Source organism: Prionailurus bengalensis, chromosome E4 (genome assembly GCF_016509475.1).
Source record: "Prionailurus bengalensis isolate Pbe53 chromosome E4, Fcat_Pben_1.1_paternal_pri, whole genome shotgun sequence".
In the NCBI taxonomy this organism is placed as follows: domain Eukaryota; kingdom Metazoa; phylum Chordata; class Mammalia; order Carnivora; family Felidae; genus Prionailurus; species Prionailurus bengalensis.
This window is the reverse complement of record NC_057360.1, coordinates 42489450-42512556: the sequence shown is the minus strand read 5'-3', so window position 1 is coordinate 42512556 and position 23107 is coordinate 42489450. Positions and strand designations below refer to the sequence as shown.

General features: G+C 54.9%; 1 protein-coding gene across 4 annotated transcripts in view; it reads left to right on the top strand.

The window, feature by feature from the left end:
- Positions 1-23107, top strand: part of PIK3C2B (phosphatidylinositol-4-phosphate 3-kinase catalytic subunit type 2 beta) — a 66358-nt gene that overhangs the window by 25837 nt on the left and 17414 nt on the right. For 3 of the 4 annotated variants that reach the window (XM_043568823.1, XM_043568824.1, XM_043568825.1), the window contains 17 exons: positions 1543-1643; positions 2242-2396; positions 2747-2867; positions 5792-5903; positions 6159-6238; positions 6622-6685; positions 8859-9005; positions 9635-9668; positions 10510-10705; positions 11740-11862; positions 15502-15669; positions 16216-16327; positions 17514-17656; positions 19202-19390; positions 20588-20681; positions 20837-20931; positions 21822-22002. In XM_043568823.1, coding sequence (XP_043424758.1) covers positions 1543-1643; positions 2242-2396; positions 2747-2867; positions 5792-5903; positions 6159-6238; positions 6622-6685; positions 8859-9005; positions 9635-9668; positions 10510-10705; positions 11740-11862; positions 15502-15669; positions 16216-16327; positions 17514-17656; positions 19202-19390; positions 20588-20681; positions 20837-20931; positions 21822-22002 — 2115 coding nt within the window. Of the gene's footprint in view, positions 1-1542; positions 1644-2204; positions 2397-2746; positions 2868-5791; positions 5904-6158; positions 6239-6621; positions 6686-8858; positions 9006-9634; positions 9669-10509; positions 10706-11739; positions 11863-15501; positions 15670-16215; positions 16328-17513; positions 17657-19201; positions 19391-20587; positions 20682-20836; positions 20932-21821; positions 22003-23107 lie in introns of all 4 variants that reach the window. The other variant, XM_043568826.1, reaches the window with a different exon arrangement.

The window sequence follows — 23107 nt, the reverse complement described above, 5'->3', positions numbered from 1 at the left end:
GAAACAATTTGGATATTCAAATGAGGAGCTCAGTTGCTGCCATCTGCCCTTAGGGGCGGGGAGGACGTGAGAAGAGCCAGTGGGAGGGTGAGAGGTGAGGCTTTGCTATGTGCACAGGCCTGAGCTCCCCGGAAGCAGCTGTTGGCAGCGGCTGCTTTACCGGATGCAGGCTGGGGCTCCATCTGAGCTGCCATTCCCATGGGGTGGCCTCCCCTGGCGGCTCTGGGCAGGCCCGACAGGCAGAAACCTGTCATGCCCCAGCTCCCCCCACCACCACCACTTCCTCCTCCCTGGGGCTGGGCTGCAGGCTTCTTTAGGGCTCCTCTTGGTGATTGAAAACGGCCGGCCCTGTACCAGGAGGCAGGTTGAGTCTCATCCGAGAGAGAATCCCCACCACCACACTCTCTGTTCTCTCTGATGGGAACCGGGGCCCAGGCGGGCGCCCTGACATTCCAGCTGTTCACGGCCAAAAGGCTCAGGAGCCAGGTTCTCTCCTGCTCAGAAGGCCGCTTTGATGCTTTCTTCCTCAAATAGCATTGACCGAGAAGGCACGTGGGTCTGAGTCACCGCCTGCATCTGAGTGTTCTCGGTCTCTCTCTGCTTTGGGTCCCTGGGGCTCGCTGTCGATGCCGAGGCATTTGCCCGGAGCCGGGCTTCCCCAGGCACTGTTTGGGTAACCCTTTTGCCCTGACCCCTGAGCTGGGACTGGGAATAGGAGGCTGCCTGCAGAGCTCCCAGCCACACCCGTAGGAGCACCCCCAGAAAGCCAGCCCGGTGACCCAGCAGTGCTGTGCGCTGCCTAACCTGCTTGAGCTTATTAGACACTGCCTCCCCGGAGAGGAGGTTCGGCCACACGCGTGTCCATCCCACCCAGACTTCCAGCCTCAGCCAAGGCTTCCGGGTCTCTCAATTAAAAAAAAAAAAAAATAATAATAATGTTTATTTTTGAAGGAGAGATACAGAGCACAAGCAGGGGAGGGGCAGAGGAAGAGGGAGACACAGAATCCAAGGCAGGCTCCAGGCTCTGAGCTGTCAGCACAGAGCCCAATGCGGGGCTCGAACTCAAAAACCACGAGATCATGACCTGAACCGAAGTCAGAGGCTTAACCGACTGAGCCACCCAGGCACCCCCTAATTTTTTTTTACGTTTATTTATTTTGAGAGAGAGAAAGCATGAGTGGGGGAGGGGGGGGAGAGAGAGAGAGAGAGAGAGAGAACCAAGCAGGCTCTGCACTGTCAGTGCAGAACCCAATTCGGGACTCGAACCCATGAACCGTGAGATCATGACTTGGGCCCAAGTCAGATGCTCAACCGACTGAGCCACCCACGTGCCCCAAGGCTCCCTCTTTTCACTTGGCTCTTGGTCTCCTAGGACAGCCGATAAAGAGCTTCTGGATTTCCCACATTTTCCTGGGGCCCTGAGTGTTCAATGCTTCAAGAGCCTTTATACCCAGAGTTTCAGGGTGTAGATCTGGGAGCAGCCCGCTGGAAGGGAAATGCCCTGAGGCAAAAGGCACTGAGTTGGCTGCTCTTCTCTTAAAGGTGGGCTCCCGGCCCCATGCTGTCACCAATGGCCATGAGTTGTTTGAGGTCTCAGAGGAGAGAGATGAGGAAGTTGCTGCGTTTTGCCACATGCTGGATATGTAAGAGTTAAAGAATGGGGTGTTGGGGAGGGCTCTGGGCACTGGGGGTGGGGGAGGGCCAGCCCACTCAGAACTTTCTCTGGGAAGGAAAAAGAGCCACATTTAATAAATCTCAATTCATCACTATGGGGTGCTGCCTACAACAGGTGTTTGTGGGCTTTTTGAAATCTTAGAAGTTTCATATTTTGGACAAAGTTTACGAACCCTTGATCCAACAGCCACATTATCCCAAGGGCTTCAGGCTCGGTTGCCCCCAGGAGCAAATGCACCCCAGATGGAGATAAGAATATTACCTGGAGCTAACAGAGAAAGGAAATGGAGCGAGGAGAATTTTTCCCTTGAATTTAGCATGGAAAACTTTGTCACTATAGAACTGTCCCTACGCTCAGCTGGGCTTGGGAAACGTTACGTAACCGTAGTAAATGTGTCAAGAACATGGTTTCCCAGAGCTGCTTCCCCAGTGCCCCCAGCCTGGCCTGCAGACCTGGAGGGACGGAAGGGCCCTTGGCCTCAGGGTGGGAGGGTCCCAGCAGGCCTCTTCTCGACTGCTCTCTTCTGAAGGCACAGCGAGGGTCCTTCTCCCTCTCTTCCTGCACAGCCTTCGATCTGGCTCTGACATCCAAGACTACTCCCTCACCGGATATGTCTGGAGTGCTGTCACCCCCAGCCCCGAGCACCTTGGGGATGAAGTCAACCTGAAGGTGACCGTGTTGTGTGACAGCCTACGGGAGCCACTCACTTTTACCTGCAACTGTAAGTGGGGGAGGGGGCATGAGCATCCCTTGAGGTGGGGCAGGGATGACTGTGGTTTGGACTGTAGGATCCTTGGACCTCAACTCCCCACCCCACCTGTGGCTCCAGTGAGGGGCAGTGGGGAGGCTCCTCTGGGGGACTGGCTCAGGGGCGAGCTTTTTGGGCCCACGGTCACTTTCTCCAAGCCCGAATTATGTGTTTGCCTGCTTCCTCGTGATAGCAGTGGTGCTAGAGAATGCTTAGCCAGGAACGTGGTGGGGGGCGGCGGGGAGGTCAGGAGGGGGACCCTGAGCCCCGCCTGCCCCGGCACCCCGCCCCCCATCATGGCTCCCCTGCCCTACCCCTTCCAGGTTCTTCCACGGTAGACTTGCTCATCCACCAGACCCTGTGCTACACCCATGATGAACTGAGAGATGTGGACGTGGGGGACTTTGTGCTGAAGCCCTGTGGGCTGGAGGAGTTCCTGCAGAAGTGAGTGAATCTGGGGGGGGGGGAGGGGGCAGGGAGCGTGGGTAGGAAATGGCACCTGCCTTCTGGGCGGTAGGGTTTTGAGGGGGCTTCCTTGGGGTGGTGCTGGGCTCACGGCCCCAGGCCGGCAGCTCCTCCCTGATCCCGCTGCCGCTTTCTGGGCACACTCGCAGCCACGTCGCATTTTCCCCAGCGCTCTGTCTTCCAGCAGGGCTGGCCTGCTTCTGAGCCAAGTCTGCTGCGGAAAGAGCTTGGAGCTGGAAGCAGGCAAAGACTAGGTCATATCTGCTTGCAGACGTCTGCGTGTGGAGAGAGGCGTGCGGGGGGCTGCTCCTCTTAGGTTGTGGGGTCTCTTTGTGGTAGATGGAGGACTGGGCAGAAGTGCCCTTGTGGAACCTGGGGGAGAAATTACAGTTGCTTCCTCCTCGCGCTGCCCCTGCCAACAAGCCTTTCCCCCTTGGCATGCGCAGCTGGTTATCCTCCTCACCAGAGGCTCGCCTCCAGCTCCTCTCCATCCAGTGCCCCCTGCAGCAGGCGGCCTCCCTGGAAAGTCTGATGTGGACCAGCTGCAGCCATCCCCTTCCGCTGCCCCGGGGCTCTGGGTGCCCCGGGCGGGAGGAGAGGGTGTGCACCCTTCAGATGGTGCTGTAACATCGGCCGGAAGGCAGCAGATGAGGAAAACAGAGATCTGCTTTCCTCCCCAAGCTTCTGGGGGTGCCCACTGGCCAGTACCCCTGACCGCTTAGAGAAAGCCCCCTGGCCAGTACCCCTGACCGCTTGGAGAAAGCAAGCGTCAGCAGTGGGAAGGGAGGGGCCCGGATGTCAGCTCTTAGTGCCACCAACTTGCACGCTCTCTCTCTCTCTCCTACATCCAGGTCTAGTGCAACGGTGCTTGACCAATGACTAGAGCAGTCCTTGGCTGGTTTCTCCCACCTTGAGAATATTGGGGGACCTTTCTGGAACGCTGAGGGAAAGCAGGGGCAGGGCCCTGCGTGGCGCAACTCCAGGAACACTGTTCAAGTGTGTTCCATGGGCACTTGCTTTCCCTAGAAGAATAAGAAGGGGTCCCAGACTCAGGGTCTCCTGGCAGAGAGCACCCCAGGCACTGTCGTAAGGGTCAAGGGACATCATGGATCACACCGATGTGGCTGGTTTGGGTTCTAGCTTGCCACCTACTAGTTGTAAGACCCTGATCCTCAATTTCTTCCCTTAAATGTGATAAGGACTGAGTGTGAGAATGACCCAAGGAGCAGGGAAGGACCAGCCCAAAGACGGGAAAGCGTGAGGATTCAGATCAGCTGAATACTCTTACTTCCTTTGCAGTTCACCTAGTCCTTGAGCCCTCGGGGCTGAAGGTGGTAGATAAGCTGTGAGGTTCTGACTTCCTGTCAGGACCTAGCTGGAGTGTTCAGTGTGATGGGTGGGTGGATGGGTGGTCCTGAGGTCACGCCCCTCCCACTCTTAACTTGAATGCATCCAGAGGAAGGCCTTCCACAGAGAAGGTCAGTCAAGTCCCCAGAGGATCCCAGTGTCCTTGACTCTTGTTCGAGAAGCACCCCCCCTCCCCCCGCTTTTCCACTAAGGCTCTTTCTTCCCCACCCAACAGAAAAGCCTAGAAGACCCTGAGCACAAGACGCTGCCTTGGGTGGGGGTGAAGACACTTTGGGGGTTCCAGAAAGTGGCTAGCTCCCAAGGAAGCCCTGTGGTTTCCTACCCTTGCCGAGCGGGGCCTGATGTAAAGGGGGCGTGGTGGGTCCAGGATGCAGGCTGCTCTCAGATAAGAACCTTGAGACAGTCCCAGGGGAGGGCTGGGTTTCCTGCCACCTCCCCCATCCCCAACCACACTCTTCCTTCCTCCAAGGGCACTCCCTCCAGACCTGCCCCCTGCCCAGCCTCTCCACCCCCAGGGTTTAGCCACGGCTCAGCCTTGGCAGGTTGGGGCCTGGATCCGAGGCTCGGCCCCTCAGGATGTGGAGAACCCCTTAAGTCCTAGCTGGACCCAGACTGGTCTCTCAGGCTGGCACCGCTTAGGCTTCTGCACATACTCCTCCCCTTTGCTCCTCTCCTCTCCCCTCCATTTCTGGCCTAGATTCCCAGCTCTGCTGAGGAAGGAAGTCCCTTTCCGGCTTCTGTTACCCAGCTGCTGGGACCCGGCCCAGGCCTGCAGGGCTGGCCTGCAGGACACTCATTCTGCCCCTTCTCTTGGGTTTCCTTTCTGACTACTGTGTGATTTGGGAGGGAGGAAAAGGCTGGGTCACGGAAGGACTCCTAGGCCTTCTCTGAAACTTGGGTAGACAGGGTCTCACTTGTTGTTGCTTGAGCAGTGAATGGCCTGCAGGTGGGTGTTTATCAGGAAGTCTATAGAGATTTGTGTTGTTATTCACAGTCAAGCAGGACCCACGGAGGAAGGGGAGAAGCAGACTTCTTAGGGTTTAGGAATAACAGACCTGGAATCTTGGTAGGTTTGTTTGGTTGGCCTTAGCACCCCAGTCACTGATGGCAGGGGGTGGGAGCCTTAAGATCACAGTGTGGGGAGAGTGTCAATCAGTGAGCTCCACACCTGAGCACAGGTGACATTCAAAGTGTCCTATATACCAAAGCCAAGAGAATGGGACTTAATCACTGCCCCCTCCCTCCGAGAAGTCTCTGTTCCCCACTCCTTCCAGAAGGTCCTGCCCCTGGAGTGATCAGTGACGATGATCCAGGTAATAAATGCCTAAGAAAATCGAAGTTTGTACAGACCAAGGTTAAGTGTATTAGGTGGCTTTTTTTTTGGACCTCTGAGCTCTGCTCTGACATTTTCCAGGAGCCCAAGTACCCTTCACTGCCTACGCCCTCTTATTTCTCTCTTCCCAAGGCCAAGGTGTGCATCTCCCTTCCCACTGCATCCCCAGGGTGCTAATGGTCTTGTTCCCCTGTCCCACCAGCAAGCATGCCCTGGGCAGCCATGAGTACATTCAGTACTGCCGCAAGTTTGACATCGACATTCGACTACAGCTGATGGAGCAGAAAGCTGTACGCAGTGACCTGGCCCGGACGGTTCGTGTGGGGGCGTAGCAGACAGCTTCCCCGGGGATGGGGAGGTAGAGGGGGCAGGAGGTGATGCAGAACACAGTCAGTGGGAGTAGGGGAGGAACTCTGGGTGGAGGTTAGGGTACCACTCCTCTCTGAATAGGCCACTTCTCCCATCCAAGTACTAACCAGGCCCGACCCTGCTTAGCTTCCGAGATCAGACGAGATCGGGCACGTTCAGGGTGGTATGGCCGTAGACTGAATAGGCCACTTCTTACATAGGTGAATGATGACCAGAGCCCCTCCACCTTGAACTACCTCGTCCATCTGCAAGAGAGGCCAGTCAAACAGACCATCAGCAGGTGAGAGTGGGTGCCATCTTGGATGTGGGCTAAGCAGGAACTGTGAGGGGACCCCAACAGATAACCTTGCTTACCTTTCTACCAGGGGTTCTTACAGGTGTCAGGGATGAGACCCAAGAGTATCGTAGGAGAAGGTCCCCACTCTAGGGTGTGTTACATCTTGTTCCTCTAGTACTTTGCCATCACTCTCCAGGTGAGGTGTGGCGAAGCAGAAAAGACTCACCATCCTTCAGTCTTCATGAGACTTACGGAAAAGAGTGGGAACCCCTTTAAACTAGAGTCTGAAGCCTGACTTGTGGGAAGGGAGGGAGAGAAGAGGTCTTCCAGGACACTGGGTCTGTCCTGACCTCTCCTGTGACTCTTCCCTGTCCCCAACTCCCCAGGCAGGCCCTGAGTCTTCTGTTCGACACATACCACAACGAAGTTGATGCTTTCCTGCTGGCTGATGTGAGTATAAATCCCGGGGCTGGCCCAGCTGCCCAGAGCTCCTCCCCTCCTTTCCCAAAGTCCTCCTGGGTTCCACCAGCCCTAATGGGATCTGGAGCAGGCACTGAAAATCTGTCAGGAGGGCACTTCTTGCCATTCCCCTAGCCCCTGGGCAAACCAGGACCGCTGGCTGTTGGGCAGCTGGCAAGTGTGTTCACAGGGGTTCTGCTCCCCTGTAGAAATAGGTCAAGAACCGTGCCCTGATCCCTGTCTCTGGAGTAGCGTCTCCAGAGCTAAGGGGCATAGAGTTGTCAGCTGCTGTACTTGAATGTGCACCGGAGTGTACTTCCTGTGAGCAATGCTCAGGAACCTCAGGTTTGAGACAGTCTGATGTGCTGGTGTCACAGGTAGAAAACTATCAGGAGGTGAAGGGTCTCAAAGGTAGGGTAGGGCCAGGATTCTCCTTACTTGGATTCTCATGGAGTTTTAACCCTTAAAATTGTGAGAACAAACATTTGCCCCAAATGTCATGGAGCTTAAAAACAAAACAAAACAGGGGTGCCTGGCTGGCTCAGTCGGTTGAGCAACCGACTTCGGCTCAGGTCACGATCTCGCAGTTCGTGAGTTCGAGCCCCGCGTCGGCCTCTGTGCTGACAGCTCAGAGCCTGGAGCCTGCTTCAGATTCTACGTCTCCCCCTCTCTCTACCCCTCCCCTGCTCACGCTCTGTGTCTCTCTGTCTCTCAGTAATAAATAAACGTTAAAAAAATTAAAAAACAAAACAGAAAACAGACAACGATCTTCACAACCAATCCCTGTCTCATTGATCCAGTTAATAGTGGACATCGGACTCTTCGTTTTGGGGGGAGTTGAGCATTGCATCAGGCTCTGTCCTCTACCACCACCAGAATCCCTTCTCTATCAACCTCTGCTCGAACATTTACTGTGATGAGGGCGAAGGTCTCTGAACACCTCTTGTGCACCAGTCTGGTCCTACCTTAGTGGCCGCTATGGGTAGAGAAGCCTAAGGATCATCTTAGCCTTCAGGGAATTTGTGTTCCTGCTAGAAAAATGGAATAGTGGGGCGCCTGGGTGGCTCAGTGGGTTAAGTGTCCGACTTCAGCTCAGGTCACGATCTCGCGGTGCGTGAGTTGGAGTCCTGTCCTCTGAGCTGTGGGTTCTGTGTGTGTGTGTATGTCTCTCTCTCTCTCTGCCCCTCCCCACTCACTCGCTGTCTCTCTCCCTCTCTCTCTCTCTCTCTCTCTCTCAAAAATAAATAACCATTTAAAAAAATTAAAAAAAAAAAGGAAATAGTAATATAAAACTATTTGTTGGGGCACCTGGGTGGTTCACTTAGTTGAGTGTCTGACTTCGGCTCAGGTCATAATCTCACGGTTCATGAGTTCAAGCTCCAAGTCGGGCTCACTGCTATTAGCTCAGAGCCTGCTTGGATCCTCTGTCTCCACCTCTCTCTGCCCCTCCCCTGCTTGCACACTTGGGTGCGTCTCTCTCTCTCTCTCTCTCTCAAAAATAAATAAGCCTTTTAAAAAAACTGTAAAGCTATTGGTAGACAAAACAGGATGGTAATGAATTCATCAAGGGCTCTTGGAGAGTGATAGGAGGACCGACCAAGGAGGACTCTGGGAAGGAGGCTGATTTTCGCTGGTCCTTGACTTGAACTTATGCAGGTAATCAGGGCAGGGTAAGTGAGGGGATTCCCAGTGAGGAGACTGCAGGAGCCCAGGTGGAGAGAGGAGCACAGGGGCATGGCCTGTCTGTGGCGCTGAGATGAGATCCCCCGGAAGCTCTAGGTGACAGCGTGAGACATAAGGCTGCATAGGCAACGGGGCCTGAATATGGTCCCTGGCTTCCTTGCTGTTTCCTATGGATTGGTTTTATTAAAACTGCATGTCTCTGGGGGATGTGTTTGTGTTACGTGTTTATATAGTAGCTGCCAGAGGGGATCTGGGAATAAGAGGACGTTCAGGGAGGGTGGCTGGAAGAAGCCAGGAGTGTGGGCGTGGCTCAATTCAACAGGATTGACAGTTCGCTAACTCCGGATGTTTGAAAATAAAGCATGGGAGTCCACTAGTTACTCCTGAGGGTCGTGAATCCCCGCTCCTCCCAACCCATTCCCCTCAACAGGGTGGGTGCTGGGGTGCTCGCCTGCCAGCCTCACTGGGCCGCCTCCCACAGGGGGACTTCCCACTGAAGGCCGACAGGGTGGTCCAGTCCGTCAAGGCCATCTGCAACGCCCTAGCCGCCGTAGAGACCCCTGAGATCACCAACGCCCTCAACCAGCTGCCCCCCTGCCCCTCCCGCATGCAGCCAAAAATTCAGAAGGTAACGGGGACCCAGAGTGTGGGGAACGAGGAGAGCAGTATTCACAAGTAACGAGGTGATTAGGTGCCCACTTACTAAAAAGGTCTTCTCTCCACCTCCATCTTTCATGTTTGTAGTTGAACCACATGAGTTCTCGTATCCCTTCTTCCTGAAGGTGAGGGTGGGCTAGGGTCTGCCCCCCCCCGCCCCCCCCCCCCCCCCCCCCCCCCCCCCCCCCCCCCCCCCAGGGATTAACTGCCAGGAGCTCAGCCCAAAGGCTTTATTCATAATCACCCAGGCGTTGCCTGGCACTTTGCATACCCGCCAGGGTGCAAAACGCAAACCTTCCCCTCGTGGCTCCACGACTCCCCACTGGGGGCCCTGCGCCTTGCAGACGGGCACTGTGAACTGGAGTGGAGCAGCCTGCGGGTTGGAGTGTCTCGTTTGGGTGGATTTTATCCTTGGCCTGGCTCACTCTGTCCATCGCATGGCTCTGGTACAAACCATGACGCTGTCTCCCCCGGGGAGTCTCTGCTCCTCCAATTACAGTCTAGTCCGGTCCAGATGAGCACAGCTGTTGAAAAGCCCTTCTTCCAGCTGTGCCGGAAAAGGCCACAGCCCTGAAGCTCCCCTCTCCTTTTCCCCAATAGGATCCCAGTGTCTTGGCTGTGAGGGAAAACCGAGGTAAGGGAACTGTACTCTGTCTTCATTCAGTAGGGGCGGCTGAAAACAAGCCTCTGCCCAGATTCCTTTTTCTCCCTTGGTCCCCTTGATTTATGAGTCCGGATCTGCCTGTGTGTGTGTGTGTGTGTGTGTGTGTGTGTGTGTGTGTGTGTGTGTGTGTTCCAGCTGGAGAGCACATTTCTTTCCACAAAATGCTTTCTTGTTATTTTTACTAGTTATTCCTGTGGTGTCCCTGGGAGATGGTGGTGAGGATAGCATGAGGCAAAGTTAGCCCTGGGCTCCCGATGAGAGAACTCTCACTTGGGTTGGTTGCCATTATTCTCCATAACCCCTGCCTTTGGAACTCAGAATGGAGGGGGCGGGGGGGGGAGAGTAATAAGGAATTTTTTACCTGGAGTCTTTCAAGTCCGTATCTCCGGGATTCTTGGTCGATGATTCCCAGTCTTTTGGATTTCATGAACTAATAACGTGTACCACAAAGCACTATTTTGGGGACCAGCGTAGAAGCTGTCAGCTTTTATTTTGCCAGGCAACGACTTTTAAAGTTGTTGTCAATAATCATTCCTGCTATTTCCCAAAAGAAAGGACATTTAACACAAAATAAGTAGCAATACGTAAAAATAAGGAGAAGGTTTGAAATTGAGCATCATTTTATGAGAAGCTCCTGCTTTTTTCCTCTCATTTCACCACGGATGGGTGAGCCTTGTCAGGGCTGTTAGAAACCGACTGGCATTTGGGGGCCACTGTCCTGGGGTATATACCATCGTAGCCAGTGCCATGGCAACAAGATGGGGCTTGTTGAGGCCTCGTGACCTTTCCTTCTGACCCCTTCCTTTCACAGAGAAGGTCGTGGAAGCTCTAACAGCTGCCATCTTGGATCTGGTGGAGCTATACTGCAGCACTTTCAATGCTGACTTCCAGACAGCCGTGCCCGGGAGCCGCAAGCACGATCTGGTCCAGGAGGCCTGCCACTTCACCGGGCCCCTGGCCTTCACCGTCTATGCCACCCACCGCATCCCCATCACCTGGGCCACCAGGTGAGCCCAGCGGGCTGAGTTTGACGTGCAGGTGGCTTCTCCCGTCTGCAGGCATCCTGAGTTGATGGTCTGAGGCATGTGGTGCACCTGGGCTGAGCGGGGTGTGGGTTGGGACGTCCCCAGGAAGAGACAGAGGTCCCCCAGTGGGGGTATGGAGAAGAGGCTGCAGCAAGATGGGTTGAGATGGACCCGATCCTGCTGTGCCCTCTCTTTGCTGGTTGGTGCTGGTTGCATCGGCATCCCTGCCCCCCATTTATCCAAGGCCAGCTGATGGAGACACTGCGACAGATGGCCGCTTCCCAGATAGAGTGCATGCCCCAAGGCCAATGACTGCACTCCCTTGCAGATGCACAATGGGAGGGGGTGGGGAGGTGGGAGATGACCCTTTGTGGGGAGTTCCCTAGGCCTGCAGGGGTGGGTGGAGGGGGACGTTCCTGTGGTAATCCTCAGCTCCTCTGCCTGGTCCCCTGCATCCAGGGCCTAGGGGAAAAGGCATTTGGCTCCACCCCCACCCTTTCCGGACCCCCCTCCCTCTCCCTTCCCCCTCTCTCTTTGTTCCTTACTTAATGTATTCCTCTGGGCGATTGGCGGAGAACAAAGGAGGCAGCCTGGGAAACCAGGGCCTTCTCTGACCTCTTCTGTCAGGCACCTGTCACGAGCCACAGGGACCCCCATGTGTTGGCATTCACTTCGGCATATGTCGATTTCATCCCCCACCCTGGTCACCTGCGCATGCGCCTCTGTACGCAGACACCCCATGGGCTGCATCCGACTGTAAGGAGGAGGCCGCACGGCTAGTCCCCATAAAGAAGGGAGGAAAACCGAGGGCCCAGCGTGGAGCCTGAAGCTGGGCGGAGGGACCCAGATCGAGTTGCTTCCCCTGGAGCACGCTTTCGCAAATCCAATTTGGCTGTCCTGTCCCGTGACCCCAGGGGCCAGGGAGGAGTTTTAGCAGGAGAAATGGAGCTCGGCAGAGGTCGGGTGACTTAGATGGGGTTTGGGAGCTGAGTGTCCTTGCTCTCTTTCTGTTGCAGCTATGAAGATTTCTACCTCTCCTGCTCCCTCAGCCATGGCGGGAGGGAACTGTGCAGCCCCCTGCACACGCGAAGGGCTCACTTCTCCAAGTACCTCTTCCACCTCATCATCTGGGACCAGCAGTAAGCCCACCCCGCCCCCCCAGACCCCAGGACCGGGGCCCCTGCAGACCCACACAGCCTCCTGCATGTCCCCACCTCACCCCGCCCCTACCCCCTGCATTAGACCAGGCTCCATCACTAACCCTACCCAGACAAGTCCGGCGGCCTCTCCACTTCCCAAACCTTTATTATTTTTTAATGTTTTATTTATTTTTTGAGAGAGGGAGAGCACGAGTGGGAGAGGGGCAGAGAGAGAGAGGGACAGAGGATCCCAAGCAAGCCCACGTGTGGGGCTCAAACTCACCAACTGGGATCATGACCTGAGTGGACGAGTGAAGTCCCACACTTAACCGACCGAGCCACCCGGGCGCCCTTACTTCCTTAACCTTTAAATGGGGACACATATTATTTCTACCTCTCAAGTTGTTATGAGACTCCAATGAAAAATATCCACAAGGACTCTGTACACCATAAAGGATCATACACAAGTTTAGTAGCTTTAATAATAATTGGTTGTCTTGACCTTGTCTCCCTTAAAAGGTTTAACTAGTCTGAGGGATTCTCATCCTCTTCCTTCTTCCCAAAGTTTTCATAGAATGCAGAGCGGGGCCTGTGCTTTCTTCCTCCGAGATAGGAAAGGAAAGGTCGTCCAGGAGAAAGAATAATGGCCTGGGAGCCACAGGAATAAAGCTCTATTTCTAGATCTGTCTCTAGACCTACGTTCCCTTTTGCCTCTCTGTGCCTCAAACTGTAAAGTGGGGACATGTGTCTAATTCAGAGGCAGTTGTGGCATTGAAATGAGATAGGTTATATATATAACTATGAAACCACAAGCACAAGATAGTACTAATCAGCATTTATTAACAATAATTTGCCATTGGGATGTCAGGCGGCAGCCAAGCAAAGCAAGAAGGAAATGGAGATGAGCGGCCTTGAGTGGTACTCTGCAGGTGTTTGGCTGCCCCCTGCCTTTTCTGTGCTGCGCACCCCCCGCCAACCGCTGTCAGAAAGCCCCTTGTTTGCTGCCTCCCACCTCCGCCAGCGTCACTTCCCCAGACTGACTGTGTGTCAGTCCTTATTTGCAGAGCAGAACTGGATCTTCAGTATTTGGAGTGCAGATCAGAGACTGAATGGGGTCCTTGGGGAGGCCAAGGTTGCCAAAATAGGTCGATGGAGAGCCTGTGCAAACCCCGGGAGAGGAAGGTTATTGTACAGGTGAACAGCTTGGGGGGGCAGACCCCTTCTTCTGTCTTCACACATGTGGAATTCAGAGAGCAAAAAAAGTGTAAATAAAGCTTTAATCAAACACCTGCCAGGGCAGGAGAGACTCCTTGGAGGCAGGGGATGGCTGCCTTAAAAGGCTTTGGACTTTTCCACTTCCCTCCCTCTGGCCTCAATTACTACCACTGCCCAGAGAATTATGCCATACAGTGCTCCAGTCTGGGCAGACCCCACAAAATTGCCGTTAGACCCAGGAGTGGAGGCATCCTGGCCTCTCCGACCTCAGCCTGCCTACTCGGTGGGCCTCCTTTCGCTCCCTGTCTTGGATTCAGCCTCGAATCCTAAAGGGCTGGTCGCTGCCTATAGCCTTTTCCTCTCAGCGCTCCTCACCCACGTGCCCCATGGAGACTCTTAGCGCTTTCCTGGTCAAGATCAAGGCATTTGGGAGAAGATGCTACAGCGTAGGGTTCAAAGCACAGGCGTGGGCGCACTCACCCTTTCTTACTGTAGGTGGAAACTTGGGCATAATAGAGCTTACCTTACAGGGCTGTTTGAGACCCTTTGGGACATTGCAAGCGTGTGGCACCGTACCTAGCACGTGATAAAAGCTCTCTTCTTCTCTGTTGTCATCTTTGTAGCTGAGGAAACCTCAGTTCTGGTTTCCCTGTTGCAAGTGACTTACACAGTGACTGATAAACAGAGGTATCTGTGCATGCAAATCCTGTCTGCATGGCCCAGTTCCAGGGCAGAAGCCTTAGGTCACATAGCAAAAAGCACACAACGTAGACAGCTATCACACAAGGGAAACTGTGTTCTCCTCTCCACTGATGAGGAGACAGGTGCAGAGATGTGAGGCGTTCCAAGGTTGCAAGTGGCAAAACCAGGACTGGAACCCGCACATCCCAGGAGCCCTTCCTGGAGGAGGCAGCCCTTGTGATGTGATGTTGAGGAAGGGCTGCAGAGGGAGGGAGAGGGCTTTCTCCGGCAGGGAGGAGGTTCGGGCTGCAGTCTGTACTGGTTATCCTGACCCGCCCCAGACGACAGTCGCGGGAGAGGTCTGGGAATGCCAGGCAGACTCCAGCACTGAGGAGAAGGGGACTCTGGCTGGTTCTAGGGCTCGGGGCGTTGGTGTCTTCACTCCCCTCTGCCTCCAGAGGCAAAGCTGGAAGCCTCTTCTCGGGCTGACGAGAGAGGGGTCGGGGCCAGCCCCGTCTCCACTTTGCTGTGGGATCAGCTGACTCTTGTAGCAGCAGCACAGGGATCAGCTAACTCTCAAAATAGGCCCAGCAGTCTCACTCTGCCTGGCCTCCCCACTCCCCCCCCAAGCCCGGCCTGGCGTGGCTGCTGATGGGGCCCTAATTATAGCTGCGGGCCCCCGAGTACAGGCAGCTGGGGCAGAGCAGGGCTCTGCCAGTCTCTGGTGGGTGGGAGGGAGTGCCTCACTTAGGTGGAGGTTTTCCTGCAGGAGTGAGGGGTAGCAGTGGAGGGAGGCTGCTTGATCAGGAAACTGCGACCCTGGGTTGGCCGGCCTGCCTCTGTGCCCTCTGGCTGGCGGGGAGGGCGTGACAGTGCGGACTTTGGCCCAGGGACAGCTTCCCCAAAAGGTAACGTGGGTCCTCCCTCGCTTTCTACAGCTTCCCTCCTCTCTCTATCTCACTCCACCCTGGCTCCTTATCCTGAAGTTGGAGGGAGTGGCTGGGCATGATTCCGGGACCGGGCCACCCCCGGAGAGCACTTTTGGACTTGGGTAGTGGCAAGGCTTATGTGGCTTAGTTCTTATCTCTGCCCACTTTGCTTCCTCTGCCCCAGGGACTTTGGGAAGCCTCTTCTCTTTATCCCTTTGGCTTTGAAAATGTTCTGGGGTGAGAACAAACCATCTGGTGCCCTGGGGGTTGGGAGAAGAGGGGACAGGAGAGGACAGACAGGTGGGAGGACTGTCTGGAGGAGGGTGACCTGAGGGCAAAGAACACACGGCTGCTTCTTCCTGGTTGCTTTCAGCCTGGGGAGTGGGGGAGGGACGAGGATTGTTCAGTGCAGAAGGATTCTCAAAAGGAGCAGCTTCTTGGTGACCCTCTGCAGAAATCCTAACACAAGGGAAGGAGTGTGGCTCATAGTATGGAACCTGCGATCACCTGAACTCAGGTGGCTCTGGCTACCCAAGCTCTGTCTGGTCACCATGGGGAGCCTCAGAATCAGGATGTCAGCCTCGCTGTGCTGAGAGGCTGCAAAAAGCAGCATACTGTGCTTCTGGGAGCACCCCGGGGGGGTTTTGCCTCTGGTTCAGGACCCATCCTGGTTCTGCAAGAAGGCTTCCCCAGGGAGCACATCTGCTATCCCAAGAGACAGGTCAAGTTCTCGGCCTCCACTTGACTTCCTGGGCCACCTGTCCTTTGAAGCCCCAGGATGGCACCTCCTGATTTGGTTTCCTGTTCTCCCTAGGATCTGCTTCCCTGTGCAGGTGAACCGGCTGCCTCGGGAGACCCTGCTGTGTGCCACGCTCTATGCTCTGCCCATCCCCCTGCCTGGGAGCTCCTCTGAGGCCAATAAGCAGCGGCGTGTGCCCGAAGCCCTGGGCTGGGTCACTACCCCACTCTTCAATTTCAGGCAGTACGTGGTTTTCAGGGCAGCAGCGTTTTTGGCCTTGGAAAGGAAGGAGGGGGATAGAGAGAGGGGCCGCACTGACCAATGCCCCTTGGGAGGGTTGGCCACTTGGGGCTCACCAACAGAGCCCAAAGGGCCGTGGCCCTGGTGGAGGGGACCAAGGCACGGGACTAGAGACCAGGACAGTTCATGTAACCAAGAGCTTTCTGGGCAGGACTTGGCGGCACAGGAGGGTTGTGCGGGGGGGCATGGAAATGTAGTGCTCCAGTAATGTGTTATCCGGTGCTGTCATTGGAGGGGCCTCAGAGGTCATCTAGTCGAACTCTCTGCTTCATGGGGCATCCCAACTACCAGGTCATCCAGAGGCTTCCTGGAAGGGGTGTGCTTTTTTAGGACCTAGAAGAAGGAAAAGCCTATGGTCTTAAGGAGAGAATGACAGAAAGGAGTTGGGGGATGGCTTCAAAGGCAGATTTTTGGATGGGGGGAGCAGGAGGAAAACCACCTCCTTTGCCATTGCATTTGTTGGCTTATCCCCCACTCCATCCTCCTTAGAGTCCTGACCTGTGGTCGGAAGCTTCTGGGCTTATGGCCAGCAACACAGGAAAACCCCAGTGCCCGTTGGAGCGCGCCTAATTTCCACCAGCCAGATAGCGTCATCCTGCAGGTGAGACTCCAGCCCCGGGGCCCTCCGTCCTACCCACTGCTCAGGACTGCTCAAGAGTCAGCTCCATACTTTCTACCTTCAGGTTTGGGCTAGAATGGTAAGAGAAAGAGCTGGGCCATTGGGCACAGGATGGCGATGCGATCAAAGCAGCTGGGTGAATGTGGTTGGACCGGCAGTCCCGGAGTGGGAGAGTTCTGTGGAATCTGTGTGCCGTCTCCTGGAGGTCAACTTGGACTTCAAGGAGCCTGAAGGCAGGGGCCTGAGCACCCACCCCCAGCCAGAGCTCAGTGTTGAACCCTCATGTTGCTGAGTCTGTTAAATCTGAGCTGTTCCCCCTTGGAGCCTGAGGGGAAGCCCTCCGGGAGTCCCTCAGTGCTCTACAGGGTAGACCCATTCTCTGTGGAGAGGAGGAGGGGGTGGTTAAGCCCAAAGCCTATTTACCGGCTTCTGGCTCCCTTTTATGATCACGAGATGCTTGGGTACGGAATATGGAACATCAAAGTGGATATAGAATGAAATAGAAAGAGAGTGGAAGCTCCAGAGGCAGGCATCTTTGTCTATCTTAACTAACTGTACTCAATGCCCAGGACCTAGAAAAATGCTTGGCACATATCAGGGGTCAATAAACATCTGTCGAAGGAGGGAACGTAGAACTCTTTTTGAGAACCGGCTCACTCAGCTCTGATACCCAGTTTCGGAGGATGGGCACCGGGTAGCATGGAGCAAGGGGACTCAGGATCACAGGGTTTAGAGTTGGTAGGGCCCTCACCGGGCGTGTGGTCCCACCTCCCATCTGGCAGCAGTGTGGTTCCAGGGCTCCTGAAGGCTCCCTAGCGTTGGCTTGGAGGGTCCCGCTGGCTCAACCTGGTGACAGTTCTGTTCAAAGTTCTGGTCTGGGGCCAGTCCCCCCCACCCCCACCCCCACCACATACATCTCAGCCCAACCTCTTTCTCAGTTTCCCATTTTTCTCCCTCTCTCTGTTTTCTCACTTTTTTGCCGGAAGGGACTTTAAGGACCGCCAAGTCCATCAGCATTATTTTATAGACAAAGAACCTGCAGGGAAGGGGAGGTGGGGGAGAAGGGCAGGACCCCCCGTGTGCGACAGAGAAGCTGGAGACCCGGGAGGTGGCATTCCTCACTCACCTGCCTGTCCTCTCTCCTCGCTTCTCTGATGCCATCTTCCAGATTGACTTCCCCACCTCAGCCTTCGACATCAAGTTCACCAGCCCCCCTGGAGACAAGTTCAGCCCCCGCTATGAGTTTGGCAGCCTCCGGGAGGAAGACCAGCGTGTGCTTAAGAACATCATGCAGAAGGAGTCCTTGTACTGGTGGGTCCTGGGGTCTTCCCCATGTGTGGCTCAGGCTCTGTTCTATCCGACCTCTCACCTGCCAGCTCAGGTTCCTGCCTTGGGAGCGGAGGTGGAATGGAGTGGGCATTGCCCCTGGGCAGGAAGCAGGAGGGGGAGGGCTCTGCTGAGGGCAATCTCCAGGCTTTTTTTCATGAGCTGACACTAGGCAGAATGGAGAGGCCAGGGTCAGGAAATTAGATCTAGGAATGCCCATCCCCACCGTGGGGGCCTGGCTCAGACTCAGTCCTCTGGCCCAGAGGACCAGAGCTTTGCCCCACGCCCCAGATATGCTGTCTACTACCTGTTGTATCCATGGGGGCAGCTGGCTCCTGCCCTCACCACCCTGCCTCCTCCTGCCCCTTCCACACCCACAGCCTTTGCATTTCTCTGGCCCTGCCGCTTTCCAAAAAGGATCGGGTGTCAGGGCAAGCTGGCAGCTCTCAGGGGTGAGTGAGTCCAAGCTGATGTCATCCCTGGGGCTGCTTTTCTCACTAGGATTGGAGGGGGTCGGGTGAGGAAGCCAGAGCTGGATTTGCTGGTAGGATGGGGCTCCCGCCCTGCCTGCTCTCCCCGTGTACCTCTCTGGCTCCTGCATGGCCCTAAGGCATGTCTGTAGGGGGAGGGTCGGGGGACAAGGAGACCGGGCTCATCTCATGTCCCACCCAGGGAGCCAGAGTAGCTGAGTGACTAGAGACCCTCCCCACCCCCACTCCTCTGCTGACCCCTTGCTTCATTAGCCCCTCAGCTCCTTTCTCCCATTAGACACCTGATCTCAGGCAAGGCTTAATTAGCTGTGGGTTCTATCAAACCTCCAGCTGGCCCCAGGAAAGCCCCAGAGGCTTCACAGCCATCCAGACCCTGACGTGTGGGGACCACTGCCCTCTGGTGGCTCAACTTGGGAGTGATGTTCTAAGGGCATCCACAGGAGGGTAGCAAATTTGGTGCCCTTGGCCTTTGTCTGTCTGACTGAGAGACGTCCCGAAATGTCAGGATCAAAGATCCTGGCCCCAGTTCCCAATCTTTGCCTCACACATTGCAATCACCCTAGGGATCTCTTGAAATGTTATTTATTTATTTATTTATTTTCGAGAGAGACAGAGAGAACGTGAGCAGGGCTGGGGCAGAGAGAGAGGGAGAGCGAGAATCCCAAGCAGGCTCCATGCTGTCAGCACAGAGCCCAACGCGGGGCTCGAACTCCCGAGACCGTGAGATCGTGACCTGAGCCGAAATCAAGAGTTGGACACTTAACCGACTGAGCCACCCAGGCACCCCTAGGGATCTTTTGAAAATACCGACGCCTGGTTTCCCCAGATGCCTGGTTTCCCCAGGCGTTCTGACTCAGCTGGTGTTCCCTGTGGCCCAGGCATGGGGACTTCACAAAATTCCCCAGGTGGCTGTAATGTGCAGCAAGGTGGGGGGACCTCTGAATGGGAGAATGTGTAGCATTCTCTTGGAGAGTAAGTAACCCTACCCTCTGGCTGAAGGTGTTCTCTCTCACCTCCTCCCCTAACACCCCCACGGCAGGCTCACTGATGCTGACAAGAAGCGCCTGTGGGAGAAGCGATACTATTGCCACTCGGAGGTGAGCTCACTCCCCCTGGTGCTCGCCAGCGCCCCCAGCTGGGAGTGGGCTTGCCTGCCCGACATCTATGCTCTCCTGAAGCAGTGGACCCACATGAACCACCAGGATGCCCTGGGGCTCCTGCATGCCACGTGAGTTGTAACACCCACCTCTCCTGACCATGTGTCCTTCCAGAAGCCGGGGCTTAGCCCTGCCCATTGCTAACCTGAGCCAGCCCTGGGGAAAATGGTAAAGTGGGCTAGGAAATTCAGGGCTCTTTCACTTCTCCTTTTTTGCTTTTTCTTTGTCTCATTTCCCCGCAGCGTTCTATTGTGAACATTTTTCAAGCACGCTACAGAACTGAAAAATTTGCAGTGAGCATCCATGGACCCGCCACCTAGATTCTGACCGTTTTCACTCTTTGCTATATTTGTTTTATTGCGTATCCAACCATCAATCCATCTTCTTTTGTAATACATTTCAGTCTAAGCTGCAGACATCCTTTTTCCCTCCCAGATACTCCAGCATATCTATATCATTTAACTAGAACTCAGTATTTGTTTTTTCCTTTTGAGGCCAAATTTACATACAAGGAAATGCCTGAGCCTTAAGCTGTACACTTGCTGTTGATAGGCGCACACACACCCGTGTGTAACCCAAACCTTACCACTTAGTTCAACTTAGTTCAACTTTAAAGTCCTCTCTCCCTCTTTCCCAGAAGGGTCCTCTGGGGACACGTGCCTCCCAGTATCAGACCCCTGGGCTGCCTTTTCCAGATGGTCCCCAGTGTTCTTGGCTTCTTTCGTGCTGCTCTTAGTAATTAAAATGTACCCGATCCATGTGTCTTGCCTTCAGGACTTTTTGAGGCAACGTTTTTGCTAATCTCTGCTAAACTAAATTCTGCCAAGGGGGTACTGGCTTACATGAAACTCTGTGATTCTCCGTTCTTCGCCTGGCCGGTTTTGCATTAAAGGATGGTGCCAAGAAGACACAATCATGCTTTAATCCACACAGGGGCTCTCTGATGACGGGAATTTCTGGCACAGGGGGAGTTAAGGAGACGATCTTCAGGAATGGGGTTGAAGACCTTGTCCGGTTTTCTTTAAGTCCTACCAGGAATGATGGTGGCCACCCTCCTGTTTCCCCAGCGGCCCCATGCCGGCTCTGACCAGGAGACAGGGCCGTTCTCAAGGGTTGCTCTCCAGACAAGGTGCTGAGGATTGCAGATTCCGAGAGGCCTTGCCTTCTCTCCACCTGTGTCTCTGAAGCCCCGGTGTGAGGGTGCTTGCTCGCTCCTGTGTCGCAGCACCCACGACTGGGTCGTCAGAGTGCCGGGCTCTGTTTTGTAGCTTCCCGGACCAGGAGGTGCGTCGTATGGCCGTCCAGTGGATCGGCTCGCTGTCGGATGCTGAACTCCTCGACTACTTGCCGCAGCTCGTGCAGGTGGGCAGACCGGCCTTCCCTCCAGTTCTGATGATCCCTTCCCCAGGCCCCACGTCAGTCTGCTTTGTCCTTGTGGGACCCAGGGTCCCCAGGATAGTGGCAGGTGTAGACTGAGGACAGTCAATACATCGTCCTACTCCCGTTCCCCTCCACAGGCCCTGAAGTATGAGTGCTACCTGGACAGCCCCTTGGTGCGATTCCTCCTGAAACGAGCCGTCTCGGACTTGAGAGTGACCCATTACTTCTTCTGGTAAGACCGTGTGTGGAGGTGGGAGGCAGACCTGCATCTTTAACTCGGGAGTGTGTTACTCTTAGGTGTGCAAGGGCGGGGAGCTAAGCCGTCTGGGTCCCCGTGTGTTGCTAACTTACTATGTGGCCACGGGCTAGCACCTTTTCCTTGGTGGGGGGAAGGGGGTCTCAGTCCCAAGGGCACAGCGAGGATCATCCCTGGCCCTCCCTTCCACCCACACATGGCAGAAATATAAAGGGGGTGCCTGGGTGGCTCAGTCGGTGAAGTGTCTGACTTCAGCTCAGGTCACGATCTCGCGGTTCATGAGTTCAAGCCCCGCATCGGGCTCTGTGCTGTCAGCTCAGAGCCTGGAGCCTGTTTCGGATTCTGTGTCTCCCCCTCTCTCTCTGCCCCTCCCCCGATTTCACTCTGTCTCTCAAAAATGAATAAAAACTTCAAAAAAAATTAAAAGAAAAAAAAGAAAAATATAAAGGAGAGGGGTGCCTGGGTGGCTCAGTCGGTGAAGTGTCCGACTTCAGCTAAGGTCGTGATCTCACAGTTCGTGGGTTCGAGCCCCGCACTGGGCTCTCTGCTGTCAGCACAGAGCCCGCTTCGGATCTTCTGTCTCCCTCTATCTGCCTCCCCGACTCTCTCTCTCTCTCAAAAATAAACAAACATTTAGAAAAATATATATAAAGGAGAAATGAAATGCCGGGGGGCTTTGAGCTCTAATAAAGGCAAAGTGGACACAGACTGGGATGCTGATGAACACTTCTGTATGCGTGCAGAGTCTATTTTCCTCCCAGCTTTGGGGTGGGTTTTCCGGGGAGCTGGATCTGACCCCATCCCCCCCATTACACACCCTTACCTTTGATCCCCAGTCCTGACTCCCCACTCCCTTTGCCTTGCAGGTTGCTGAAGGATGGCCTCAAGGACTCTCAGTTCAGCATCCGCTACCAATATCTGCTGGCAGCCTTGTTGTGCTGCTGTGGCAAGGGTCTGAGAGAGGAATTTAACCGCCAGTGCTGGCTTGTCAACACCCTGGCTAAGCTGGCCCAGCAGGTCCGAGAGGCTGCCCCGTCTGCACGGCAGGTGAGTGGGGTGGGGCTGCCTCTACCCATTTCTGGTCCCCGTCTTTTGTCACTAGTCATTAACTCCTTAGAAATCCTGGCCAGCAGGATGGTACTTGACCATCTGTGATTTAGGGACTGGAAGGAGGTGCCTCTGCCTCTAACCTACAGGCCACAAAATTGACAGTCTGCAAACTGGATACAGCCCACGGATGTGTTTTGTTTGGCCTGCAAAGTATTCCTTTTTTTTTTTTTTTTTTTTTTTTTAGGACAGAGAGAGACAGAGCATGAACGGGGGAGGGGCAGAGAGAGAGGGAGACACAGAATCGGAAACAGGCTCCAGGCTCCGAGCCATCAGCCCAGAGCCTGACGCGGGGCTCGAACTCACGGACCGCGAGATGGTGACCTGGCTGAAGTCGGACGCTTAACCGACTGCGCCATCCAGGCGCCCCAAAGTATTCCATTTTTATTTAACGGCTTGCCTTAAAGGCTAAGCACATTTGTGTAAGTTGTTCACTGCACAAGAGCACCCAGCCAGAGAGGGCAAGTGTGGGCTGAAATCTAGTCTTACTTTGTTCACAGTGCTATGAGGTGTAGCTCGGGGCCGCCGCTACCCAGAGCAGGGACCTTTATCTGTTTGTACAACCGGGCTGTGTTAGGCCAACAGTGTTCCTGGATGCTAACATTTAAAAATTGGGAGAATTTAGGGACGCCTGGGTGGCTCAGTCGGTTAAGCATCCGACTTCTGCCGAGGTCACGATCTCATGGTCCGTGAGTTCGAGCCCCGCGTCGGGCTCTGTGCTGACAGCTCAGAGCCTGGAGCCTGCTTTGGATTCTGTGTCTCCCTCTCTCTCTCTGCTTCTCCCCCGTTCATGCTCTGTCTCTGTCTCAAAAATAAATAAACATTTAAAAAAAAATAAAAATAAAAATTGGGAGAATTTAAAGTCCAGATTGCCGGCTTTTCTTGGCAACAGCCTGAGCAGCACCACCCCCTTGAGATGCACCTGCTCTCTCAGTTATTGTAGCCTGCCTCACACTGTTGTGTCATCTGCCTCGCTTCTGTAGCTGTCTGGGCTTGCTGCCCACGCGCTGTCCCAGGCACGACACCCCAGGCTGGGGTGCTTTTC